Raw genomic sequence first — 13,707 nt, 5'->3', positions numbered from 1 at the left:
ATTCATTAAGTGATACGAGATGATCTCTATGCCACTAATTTCTGAAACAGTAGTACTCTTGTTGATTGGTTGGGATGTTGACTTTTTTTAACACGTGACGTATAGGGAATTCATTATCTTGTCGAGTAGCTTGTTTGGAAACCGAGTTATCATACAGAAACCGAAGCAAATATGGCATTCAAAATTTTGTTTGTAACTCGAGGTTTGACTGTACATGTTGATGTGATTATTTGTGAACTTGACTTGTGATGTGGTTTTTAGAAAGATGTTTGAAAAATTATCAGTTTATTGTTTTTAGTCTAAGAGAGTTAGTTAGTTTTGAAAAATATAAGATTTAAGAAAAAAATTGATATCTCCTTTTAATTCATTTTATGGTATGTTAAATAATTAGGCAGTATTTTCTTCTTTTGATTCAATTGTGTTGAATAACTCCAGCAATTCAGAAGGAGAAAGCGAGTATGAATGACTACTAGATGCTATGTTTGTCTTTATGCTAGAAAATATTATGCTAAATCTTGCAAAACTAGCAAAAAAAATAACATGGAAAAAAATATTCTAGATCTATCAATAGGTGTTACTAGTTGACTGTAAAGTTTTACATTTGCCCATAAATATATGCATGCACTACAATATGACAAATTTGAAAGACCTATATATATGTTATGGACAAAGTGATTAATACGGGCATTATGAATAATGACCAACAAAATCGGGCATTGTAATAAATTTCAATAATTTATCAAATTGAACGGTCATTATGAATAATCCTCAACATATTATTATCAAAGTGATAATAATACGTTGAGGAGTGATCATCCGACATATGTTAGCCAATCAGAACTTACATCTCGCTTGCTCATGCATATTGCATTTAGTACCAAATTTTAAATTTATGTGACCAGTAGTTAATCTTTCTTCTATGACAAAAGTAACGATCATGGAGGAATCATTAAGTGATATGAATAATCACTTCAACAACCAATTAAACGAGTTAATAGCAGAAAAGGGTGACAACAATCAAATTTTTACAAAATCAGCATATTTGTCAATGATACAAAAAGTGAGAGTCAAAAATGAAAGTTACTTCTATGATACCAGAAGAATATCAGCGTTTACGTAGATATGACGTTGTATCTATCGGAAATTTAGAAAAATTAATTATGCCTATAAAAGAAGGTAATGCGATTAAATATTACGTTCACACAAAAGAAATATTTCAGATATTGCATGATGCCCATATTGCTATTAAACATGGAGGTAGATACCGTATGGAAAAAGAATTAAGTACGAAATATAAAAATATTACAAGGGAGATGATCATAATTTATTTGAACTTGTGTGAAATCTGTCAGAAAAAAAGAATGTTCCTAAGAAAAACTTGGTAGTTAAACCAATTTTATGTAATAAAATGAACTTGAGATGTCAGATCGATCTTATAGATGTTGTAAAAAAGGAAAGGCACTGAGGTCGGCGTTATGTGTGCGTTTTTTTTTTTTTTTATTCGCTAGTACTTTATTTATGCAGCAACTGTCAAGCATATATCCTTCCATCAATTTCTCTTGGGAAAAAGAAAGCGATGCGGCAATAACGTTCTTAGACATGCATATAAGTAAATCTTCGGAAGGACTACAATTCTCGGTTCATCACAAGTCCAGCATAGCTCCACATATTATACCAGCAGAGGCTTTTCAGCCTTCTCGATATGTCAATGCTGCCATTGCCTCTCTCGTTAGAAGGGCTTACTTACTATCATCTTCGCAAGAGCTGGTAAACATGGAGTTAGACAACATAAGTTTGGGGGTACGCACTGCTGGCTTTTCACGTGCAAAATTTACGCACGTGCTCAATATGGTAAAGAAATCACTGTTTCCAAGTACCACATTATGCAGCAAAAGAGAATTTTCAATGGTACAAACGTCGTTGCCATACCTGGGACCCCTCTCTATACGTATCTGCAGAATCTTTAAGCAGCACGGCCTTATACTACCACTAACCCCACTTCCAAACCTACGCAAACTCATTTGTAATGATAGGGACAAATTTTACACGCTTGAGAAGTCGGGGGTCTATGCTGTACCTCTGGAAAACCTTACAACGGGAGTAAATGCAAGATATGTCGGGGCCACTACTAGAATGCTTGCCAGCCGACTAGAAGAGCACCAAAACGATGTTGCGAGGGGTAGACACACCACCGAGCTCGCAAGAAAAGTACTTGAGCAGGGTTACAACCCGCTATGGTCCCAAGCGGTTATGCTCAAGAGCTGTAAGGATCGAAAAATCGTATTTATATGGGAGTCTCTTCTTACTACCACCAACATTCCAACTCTCGAGCTGCCCAGTGTATGGGTCACACTATACAAGCAATTAAGTAAAAATTAGCATTCTCCAGAATGTGTACAGTGTGTGTCTAGATCTGCGCATGCGCGTATTCGCACATCATGGAGCTTTCTGCTCGTTCGTTTTTCGAACATTTTTGAATATTTCTATCGGGTTCCTAACGAATTTTACTAAAGTTTCATCTTAAATTTAAGCGTTCTATTCCAAATCGGATTATTTCCGTTTAATTCTTTTGATAATTCGCCTGATGACGACGGCTATATGTTCGTCGAAAGTACTAGCAAATAAAAAAACGCACACATAACGCCGACCTCAGTGCCTTTCCTTTTTTACAATATAATATTTTGGCGTGATCGTCAGCAAATTGATCGATCTTATAGATATGCAGTCACAAGCCAATAAGGAATATAAATTTATACTCATGTATCAAGATCATCTAATTAAGTTCATTCAACTACTACCATTAAAAACCAAAAGGGCTGAAGAAGTAGCATATGTTCTTTTAGACATTTTTACAATTTTCAGTGCACCGAGTATTCTACAAAGCGATAACAGCAGAGAATTTGCCAATAATATCATCAAAGAAATGTGTAATATGTGGTCCGAGTTAAAAATGGTGCATGGAAAGCCCAGGCACTCACAAAGTCAGGGTTCAGTAGAAAGATGTAATCAAGACGTAGAAAATATGCTTAGTTCTTGGTTGGAGACTAACAATACTAACAAATGGTCGGAAGGATTACGTTTTGTACAACTGATGAAAAATCGAACGCATCATACTGGTATAAACTGCAGCCCCTATGAGGCCATGTTTGGAGCAAAGTTAAAAGTTGGACTAAAGAATTTTATACCCAACGAATCGTTGATCAACGTTAATATGGAAGAGGATCTACAGAGACTTTATAAAACTATCGACGAAGTAAGTCAAAGTTGCTCAAACTCTGAAAGTCCAGGTACTGTCCAAGAAAACATTATGAAAGATTATTTGATAATGCCACCCTTACATAGCAATATAACTGATGAAGTTCAAAGATCTACATTGTCTTCACGTGAAAAAAATCTAAACCAGGATGTTATTATTATTACAGAATTGGTGAATGAAGAAGAAACAATCCAAACAATTGATCCAAAAATAAAAGAAGTGTGTCTAAAACAAGGGAGATGCAAGCAAGCAGAAAATCTTAAAAAGCAAGCAGAAAAAATGATTAATACATCAAATTCCAAATACACAGCACCTAATGTTGGTGATACAGTAAGGATTCGTGTACCTGATGTAGATCGAGCTCGCAGTGATGGAAAAAATATTTTAGGTGTCGTTGCGGTTAAAGATAAAAACCTTTACAAACTGGGTACCAAATACGGCATATTAAATCTATTATATTCCAGAAACCAATTTACTGTTTGTAAAGAAAACTTCATTTCTGTTGGAGATGTATCAGGTGCAGAAATTTCGCTTAGAGAATGTGCAAGAATGTCATCAATTTCTGAAGGCCACAACTATAGTTGTTGCTGCTGAAAAATTGGTTGAAAATCTAATAGATGCAAATGCTACCAAAGAAAAAAAAATTATGTAATTCCAAATGTCATGAAAATCTTAATTGCTCAAATAAATAAACTAAAAAACATTTAATTTTTTATATAATTTATACCAAAAATTGTTAATAATACTTTTCGGTAATATTAATTTAATTAATATAGTTAATAGTAGTTTGATATAATTTACAAAAAATAAATATTTCTAAATGAAATAAGTGGAGTTTTTTTTAATCAAATTTAAAATTCTGTACTAAACACGATATGCACACGCAACTCAGAGTGCCAATTGGCTAGCGTATGTCGGATGATCACTCCTCAACTTATTATTATCACTTTGCTCGACTAGGTGATAGCAGTATTCATAATGACCGGTCAATTTGACAAAATAATTAATATTTATCACACTGCCTGCCCTATTTGGTCATTATTCATAATGCCCAATTAATTAATCACTTTGTCCATAACATATATACATGCTTACTTTGTAGAGCCCACCATATATATCATGTATATTTACAGGAATACTCATCAAAGTATTAATGATTAATAATCATTATTCTGAATATTATACAGAAAAAAATAAATGAAATCTTGTGATGTTGTGTACCATAGATTTGCCATCTCTGGACTGTAGTATTTAGTATTGTGTGTGCTATAGTCATTTGTTAGAATACAAGAATTTTTAGTTGTCAGTTATTTTTAATACTTTTTTATAATTTAAATAAAACTTTTTCATGTCAGTTTAATTTTTTGAATATCTTTTGATTATAATTTAATATGCATTTGCAATTTTCTATGGGATATAAACTATTATGGGTTATATGTTACTATGGATTAGCCATATAAAATTATAAAATTACAGTGGTATATTTGTTTATTATATATTCATTAATATTTAGTCAATATTTTATATTAATAATTTTATTTTATAACTGTTTAAAAATATTGCTATTTTTAAAGGTATTATTACAGCGATTGTCATCCTTGTCTAGGAATACAGCTGTTTAGAATTGGGAAAATACAGTTATATTTAGAAAAGATAAAAGATGCTAATAAGACTCTTAGAAAGGTATTAACAATACGAGTATAACAATATTTCTTAATGCAAATATAATGTGTTAGTGTGTTGTTTTGATTTAACTTTTTAATAATTTAAACAATTTTAACTGATATGAAAAGTTATAATTGTAGCTCATTAGAAAAGTAATGGAAATTTTATTGTTATCTGAAATTGTAATGATTCTTATTTTCAAATGTTATAACAGTAGAGTAAAATTTGATATATGCAGTTTTTATCAGTACTAGTTTCAATTATGTTCTACATGAAGTTCACATTGCCAGCTTGACAGAGCTCATAGCTGGTAACACTGAACTGATCCCTTCTCTTCACTATGAAGGTTTCCCCCTTTTATTTTTTGAACAAATGAAATGAATAGTGTTTCTTTATTAATAAATAACAATTTTAAGATTTTATTTTTTTGTTAGTAAAAATAACATTAATTTATAGGAATAGAAACAACTATGGGTCTCTGAATTTTCTCCAGACCCAGGGAAAAATACCCTCTTGCAGGTCCTGAATCCTGCTTGCTTTTAGTAGGAAAAAGCAAACTTTAGTTTTCCTAGTGCAATACTCTTATTCAGACAGTTTAATTTCTATTTTCACATTCATCATAATTTCTTCAAATATTTTGTTTTAATTCTTCAGTTTTTACATGAAACTCTATGAAAAAAAGAAAATAACAACTGTGAAGGAAATGATAAATATTTTACTTGAATTTTAAAATTTTCTTACTTCATATAGTAGTTTTTTTTTTTTGCTACTTTTAGTGGTTAGTCTAAACTCTCTATAATCAAACTTTAATATTATTTTCTATGATTTGTTTTCATTTTCATATGTAACTATACTGCACTTCATCTAAAATCTTTAATTAATTAATAATTCTTCAATAAACGTTTCTTTATTTCCTATGTTTTTACTTCACCCAAGCAAATATAAATGTAAAAATTATGATTTTAGATGAATTGTTAATCAGCTAATTCACAAATTAACTTAACTTACTTCCAACTGATTGTTAACTTTGACATGTGCAGTTTTGGTCCATACCTGGTATGCAGTATATTTGCAGAACCAATTAACTGCATATATCAAGGGTTATCTGTATTACTTTTCATCTTAAATTTGCTCATTAATTTCCTAAAATAATCAAATATTGTTAAAACAAAAAGTATTTCACATAATGTTGTTTATTTTGTTTAGTGAATTATAAAATTTATATTAAAGTTTATGCTTATTTTATTTGGATAAAATTGTTTCAGTATAATAATAAATAAAAATACAGATTTAAATGAATTTATCTCTGGAGATATGTAAAGAAGCTGTTTTGTAAATAAAATTTAATTATTAAACAAATTATAATTTAACTTTTGATTAACAATGAAAAATTAAATTATACTTTTGATGTATTGAGTCATTTGATAAGTAATATATTTTTTTTAAAAATTTTGAAGAACAAAACTTACATTAATTAACCTTTTGTCATGCACATCTGATCAGTCTGATACACTGTGTGCACATTTTGAATTGTCATTTCTTGACATAAAATTGTAGCCACACCTACTTTTCAGTAGCTTTTATTTTTTTTTTCATTCTTGCTTGTGACCATTTGTTGACAGGGAATAGATGCTAATATAGTTTTATTTTCATTTAGCAGTTTGTAATGAATTACTCCATAAATATCCCACTGAATGCAGATTTAATCTCATTTATGCTGTTGTTAAAGATTGTTGGTTTGATGGTAACCATTGTCACATTGCTCAACCAAAAAAAAACCTTGAAATTCAAGTAAAAGTTTTAATAAAAACATAAAATTAAACTTTTATTGATTCAAGTTTTACATTTTTATTAAAACTTATTGCTGGAATTCAAGATTTTTTTGTTGAGGGATGTACCAAAGTTAGTTACAATTACAGTTATTAGAAGACAGTTGATAAACATTATCTTTTCTGATTAATATCTGAACTGTATGAGTTATTTTTATATAATAAATTACATTATTTTCAAATTTTCAAAATATTTAATTAAACATAATTTAAAATATCCCTATAACAATAAAATAAAACATTAACACAGAAAAATCACACCACCTTCACACTTTCCAGCAGTAGTTGTTTAATAAGCATTTTTGGCCACATTGGGGATTACATTAGGTTAAGCATACTCTAAATCAAACCTTGGTATATGCTTAACCTGATGAAGACCCCTGAATGTGGCAGAAAACATTTATTAACAGTTACTGCTGGAAAATGTGAGGAAGTTGCAATTTTTTTCTGTTATATGTTAGTTCTTACAAATTAAATTAGTATAATTAAAGTTACTTGTTGAATTTGTAAGTAACTAAGTAAGTATAATTAAACATATTAAACATATTTAACAGTATTAAATATTAAAACATTTCATATCTTTAGAATTACCATAATTTCAAAATTGGAAGGGATGATTAATGAGCAAATTTTAAGCTTTTTGTTTTGTATTTTAGAAAATATTAATCAGCTTATTTAAATTAATTGTATGTTTAATTTTATAAAACTGTAATTTATATCAGTAATTATTTTATTTTTAGGCAGAAGAAATATTAAAGATCACCCACGGAACCAATCATCTTCTATATCATGATTTATCTCAATTACTTGTACAGTGCCAAACAGAATTACACATATTATCAGAATTAAATTATAAAAAGAAAATGATATAATGCAATCAGTTATAAAAAATGTATGTTGAATTTTAAAATCTTTATCTGTTTTTAAATTAAAATAAAAAGTTTATCATTTTTTTTTTGTTAAATGTGATATTAAGATGATAAAAAATGTAAATCCCATTTGTTAATAAAAACAAAAAAAAAAATCAGTTTCTAGTATTAAATATCATTTTTAAACACTTTCCACCCTACAAACAGTAAGAAGGCTTATTTTAATGGGGCAGCCAGGTTCCAAAATTAAGCTCCTTGCAGTTCAACATAAATTATTTTTGTTTTATAGCCACATATTTGAAATTTGATAAATTTGAAGGACAGAGCATGATGTATCTGTGTTAATTCATTCACGAAAATTTCTGAGTTGACCATTGACCTCCAGAACAGCAGACTGATGCCTCTACTGTTTTGTTCATATGACCGTCTATTGTTAAATACCATATTTCCTCAATTCTAGATGCACTTTTTTACTCTTCCAAAGCTGAAGCCTGTTTTTGAATTAATGGCATCTTACAGTTGCAATTTAAAAACAATTAGAAATGATTGTACCTAGACTATGATGTGCATCAGTAATAAATGTATTTGGACGAATTGCTCAAAACCAACAACAGTTTGAATGAGCCTTTATTGGCAATGAGCATTTAATTTAAACTTTTTTTTAATAAAGTAAAGTTTTTTGAAAACCAAAATGGCCAAAGTGTTTGTTCATAATGACTATAAATGTCTTGACTTTGTTTTCCATGCAATATTTTTTTAACATGAGATTCTCTTCGGTCGCATAGCGATCATCCACCAGTCTCTCGGAGTAAAGGTGTATAGCCATAAGACTCCATACGAACCACCATCTACTGAAAAAAAGAAGTTATTTGAGCAAAAGTAATCGTTGACCTCCTCCCTGAAGAGGACGGCCAACCACTACTAATTAATACCGATCTACTATTAATATTTGAAAAGTGATCCATGTTAGAGTTGTGATGATTCCACATGTGATCGAGTTGCTAACATTAAGGGTCAAAGTTGGCACTTTAATAACACTACACTAGGCCTAATAATAGGTCTATGATAGTTCACAAAAATAAATAATTCTTAATGAAGTAAAGTTCTTTTAAAATCGAAATGGCCAAAGTGTTTGTTCATAACAACTTCTCACTTTTAATAAACGAATCCATATTTATCAGACTGGGGCACCGTTTTTCTCATTATTCGTAAAGACCCATAACATATACAAGCAAACACTTTCATCAGTGCACCAAGTAAAGCATCCAACAAAAGTTTTGGATGCTTTACTTCTTTAGCTCTTACATGGTTAGAGGTTTAAAAATCTTTCTAGTAAAACATTAAACAATGGGGAACATAACTGGACGTAAAACAAATATTAATTTTATAACTTTCAAGAATTATAAAAATTCAAATTATAATTTTGTATTGCAAGATTCAACCGTCGTTCCTTCTAATTCTAATCCCGTTTTCTATCTTTTCTCATACTATTGCCTTATTTCGCGATAGTGTTGGAGCATATCCTAAGTCTATGTTAATTGATTATGACTGGTGTAGGTGAGGACAAGTGAAAGGCTGGAGACAATCTCGTGCAATGATCCGTGAAAATCGCTTTCCTTAGAAATGCAGAGGCACGAAAATGACGAAATTAGCCGCAAAATCCAAAATTTACATAGCAGTAAAATTTTCTCGTTGTCGAGAGAGGATCTATAGTTGACTCGCGCGATTGTTTAATGCCAGTGCCTTTTCGAGTTTTGCTTCGTTTGCAGTGTTCCTTTAAGTAATGTAAGTTTAGACTACGATCTTTCTAGATTTAAATACTTTTTAACTTTCATAAGTAAAATACAGTATTACAATTGGCGGCGGTGGTTTTCCATAAGAATCGATCGGAGGAATCGCATCTTTTCATTGTTAATTTTCCAATGGAATTGTTAAAGCAAAATGAAATTTAATAAATAGCCTACTATAAATCTCTTATTCCCCGCTATAGTTTATATATTACATACGTATATACATTAATATCCCGTCTAAATCTTAATGAATTCGAGTTCATTGGTCATCTCGTTTCCTCTATTTTCACAGATGTTTTGTGTTAAGGCAGTCAACAGAATAGTACAATTCTTTATAAACCAATTTCTCTATCGAACATTAAAAATGGTCGAAAATATTCAAATGATTATATACAATAAATAGCAATTTTATTATAATAATATTTTCTAAAAGGAATTAAAACAATCATTTTTGCATTAGAAATTTACGATTCGGATTAGAACAGATAATTGACAAAAATAAATGATTCTTAATGATTGCAAATTTGTGAAATTTGAGATCTGTAGCAACATGCATGATGAAACAATTTTATATTCTCCACAAACTGCATATTTACAAATTATTACATATACACGGAGAGTCTATCAATGATTCCTAAACCATTAATGTTATTGGTTGATCATTATTATATTTACCGAACTGTTTGCTTTTGTTTAAGAAAATGTTCAAATGTATGCGTGTTTGCAATTAGTCACACTAGGCAATATCAAAAGGTCAGTTTATTTTTGATTCTGCTACATATAAATTTAAAAAAAAATGAATGCAGAAAAATCTTATTTTCTGCCTTAATTAAATTTATTATGTGTGATGTGTAATATTGTTTTACTTTCTCGGCTATTACGTATACATAACACGAGAAACTATTGGAATCGTGTCAAATTTGACCTGGGATTTTTGCAAACCTCAACATTTTGAGAATCCCCGAACCCGAAAAGTCAAAAAATTCCATGCGGGAATGTTAGTATTAATTTGTTCAGTATCTCTGAATGGAGTAAAGATTTAAGAAGTAAAATTTGACGTGGTAACTTGTATATGAGGCATTGATGATATTAAATTTTGATTGTTAAAATTTGAAAGAATGGGGAGATAGAGGAGATTGCGTGTCATTATATTGTGGGTGGGGTCAGACTTAATGAAAATTCTACTCCTTCTTGGCTTTTACAATATTTTTAAAAACTCATCACTACCTCAAAACTAAGCCTTTTGTTTTTTGTAATAGTAATATAAAACATTAATTTTTAAAATAAAATCTTATAATCTGTTGTGCGATGGTGCCTTTTACACTTTTCTACTTTGTTTCTGTGTTTCTATTTTTTCCGGGAAAGTTACGCAACTCGCTGCTGGATTGTTTTAAATAAGACTTTTGCTATTTGATATTGTTCCTCCCAAAAAGGTATTCTGAATTATATTTTATTCGATATGACTTGTTTCCACTTAATATAAAACTATTACTTGTTAGTTATGACATTAAAGCAGTGAATTTACTAGAAAATATGTTGTTAAAGTAGACAATTTAAGAGTTAATTAGAAAGATAAATCCTATTTATGACACTGGAATAATGTTAAGAATCGCAATGTGAGGATCAAACAAAACAAAATGTAAATGAATAATTATATTTTATATTCACTTTGCAGGAATAATCTGCTTTGTCGACTAATCAAACATTTTTCTCTAACTGAATTTATATGGAATGTTACATAACTGTTCTATTTTGCTCTTTATAGATCGGAAACGATGGCAAATCTTTTTGAATTTGTATTACTATGTAGCAGGAGTGGCCAAATCTTGTCACGATATAAGCCTTATACCGTTCATTAGAAATACGTGCCTGCATTTTCTGTTGGAACAGTATTTTATATATAACCTATTACTGTATATAAGTTATATATTACTAATATAAAAACCGTCGTCTCTGTGCGTGTGTGTGAATTCCTTATAACACCTGCAAATTTTGTTTTGTTGCTCTTTACGTTACAACAGATAATATTTCGACAAATTAAGTAGTTTATACTAAACTAACAACTCTTAAATTTCATGAAATCTGTACTCTTCTCAATTCTTCAATCTCTACTTTCTCATAAAAAGTATTCCGTCATGTTTGATGGGGGAATTTCTAGTAGTATATATTAGGGGTTGGGGATAGGAGCAGCAATAAGGGTCTAGAAGAGCTGCAGTTTGGCCACCGTGGCCTTGTAGTAAGCTAATTATCTTTAGGCATAACTTAAGATAATGCCTAATTATCTTAATTAGGCATTCGAATAACTATTTTTAGACATCTTTAAAAAAGTTAAATGAATATCCTTTAGTTAGAATAAATGGAAAGAAACTGAGAAAATGATGATAATGATAAACTGCAATTTATGCTTTTAAAGTCAGTTCAGTATATCCTAATTTATGGTTATTTTTTACCGTTAATAAAAACCATCATATAATATGTTGCGCACCAGATAATATCTCTCAATGTGCCACTTTGGGTACATGGGCCAAGGTTTGCCAGTAGCGCTTTGATCGTATGGACAAAAAGGTCAATTGCCAAAACAATTTTTTATAAACTCATTACTGCAGTAAGAATGTCAAAATTTAGTGCCATGTTGGGAGACACCGGATTGCTGGTGTGGCACAGGCGCAGAACAGAACACTCTCCTGAGGGCACGTTAAAAAAAAGAATGAGAATACAGGGAATTTCTCCCAAAAAAATTTCCCCGAAGAAAAGTGTCTGAAGTCAACACTACACGGGGCTTCTGATTCAAATTTGTCTGGGCTCATTAATTAAGATACGATGCGCCACTGAGGTTCACCCTCCCTAATTTAGTTTATATGCATAATTAACAAATTCACAATTGTCTTTTATGTCTTTTATGCTCCTAACCATAAATCTAGAACCTGTCAAGGACTCGATAAAAATTAAATAGTCTACTATTAAAAATCTTAGTTTCAAATTGACAGAAGTCATCTATACCATGGAAGACGAGATTTAACTTTTTCACATCAGATTAATTAGAAAATCAAAAGAAGAAATAATTAGTTAAAAATGAATTTATTTTACAAATTTTGACATTTTGAAATTCGTGAACTTGCAAAGATGAGCTACACGTAGTTTTTGTATGTTTAAATTTTCTTTGGTGCATTACAAAAAGGAAGAAAAAATTTCTGGAAAGTTAAGATGTTTTCTTAGATACATGCATATAAAAAATTTTGGTTTGCTTTCTCTAATAATAAACGATATAAAAAATCATGGCTTAGTATTTAAATTTTAGGTAATTTTGGGGCCCTGATCACCGGGTTCGACTGCTTCAGGATCCGCCTTCCCTCCGTCTTGTAGTCGTAGGAACAGTCGTGTAGTTCGGCATATCTGTGCTTGGTGCAGAAGTTCTTTCCGCACCTGCAAATGAAGCTGGTTGCCAGTCCGGTCTTCTTCTTGCACCAGGCGCATCTTTTGTACGACTTGTTTGAGGTCTTCAGGGGCGGGATCTTCTGTCCAGTGTGGAGCCTGTCGCCATTTCCTCTATCTGCTTTATTTGTCATCTTAAAATGATCACAAATTACATAATTAATAATGCAAATTGTATTTAACAAGTATACTTTCTAAAATGGTGTCATTGTAAATTATGAAAGTTATTGTAAAAATTTAGGCAACATCAAGTCAAATTTAAGAACAAAAGAAATCATTGTTTATAATGATGTTGGCGGCGGCACGTTGTGTCCCCTCTCGATACTATAATTTATGGTTCCCGAAAGCAAAACCTATTTCCGGGAGCTATAAATTAGGAGACACAGAAATGCGAACTATTCTTTTTTGGCTCGTCCCTTGCGATGTACACGCCGACCTCTACGTTTGTTACAATCTCATATCGCGTGTAAATTTTCGGTGTAACGAAGAGAATATAATTAATACTTAAGTCGTCTAGGTGTTCCTCGACCTGACTAACGAGCCCGCAATATTGCCTAAATTTTATACACTTATCAAATACAATCAGGCCTAACTAATTAAAATTCATATCTTACATCGCACGAACCTCTTTACAGTAATTATAATTACCAAATTATCATTGTGTTGCATAGGCTTCTTTAGTTATAATTATCAAATTGTTGTTTGCAACAATACTTTTCCGCGACATTGCGAATGAGCACAAAACGAAACAAGACGGTTTAAAAAGAAATAAATCAACTAAATATCCAGAAAGTTTACTATAAACACGCGTAATATTTTATTTAAAATTATTTTTTACTCCGTCCTTTCAAGTGCAATAGGGCATA

The 13,707-nt window shown here is 30.8% G+C and overlaps 1 protein-coding gene across 1 annotated transcript; it reads left to right on the top strand.

Annotated features, from left to right (window-relative positions):
* Nucleotides 1-2,413: 2,413 nt before the first annotated feature.
* On the top strand, nucleotides 2,414-3,991 carry LOC111621073 (SCAN domain-containing protein 3-like). The gene has a single exon (XM_023363131.1). The coding sequence runs from the start codon at nucleotides 2,720-2,722 to the stop codon at nucleotides 3,848-3,850; it is 1,131 nt and encodes a 376-aa protein (XP_023218899.1). The 5' UTR covers nucleotides 2,414-2,719; the 3' UTR covers nucleotides 3,851-3,991.
* The last annotated feature ends 9,716 nt before the right edge of the window (nucleotides 3,992-13,707 follow it).

The sequence above is a fragment of the Centruroides sculpturatus genome, unplaced genomic scaffold, assembly GCF_000671375.1.
Source record: "Centruroides sculpturatus isolate CEXI.00-Female unplaced genomic scaffold, Cexi_2.0 scaffold228, whole genome shotgun sequence".
NCBI classification, from domain to species: Eukaryota; Metazoa; Arthropoda; class Arachnida; order Scorpiones; family Buthidae; genus Centruroides; species Centruroides sculpturatus.
Note: the sequence above shows the minus strand (reverse complement) of the source record. Positions and strands in the feature narration are given on the sequence as shown.

Excerpts from the sequence above, each read along its gene's own strand:
- LOC111621073 (XM_023363131.1), top strand. The coding sequence starts at position 2,720 with ATGCAGTCACAAGCCAATAAGGAATATAAATTTATACTCATGTATCAA.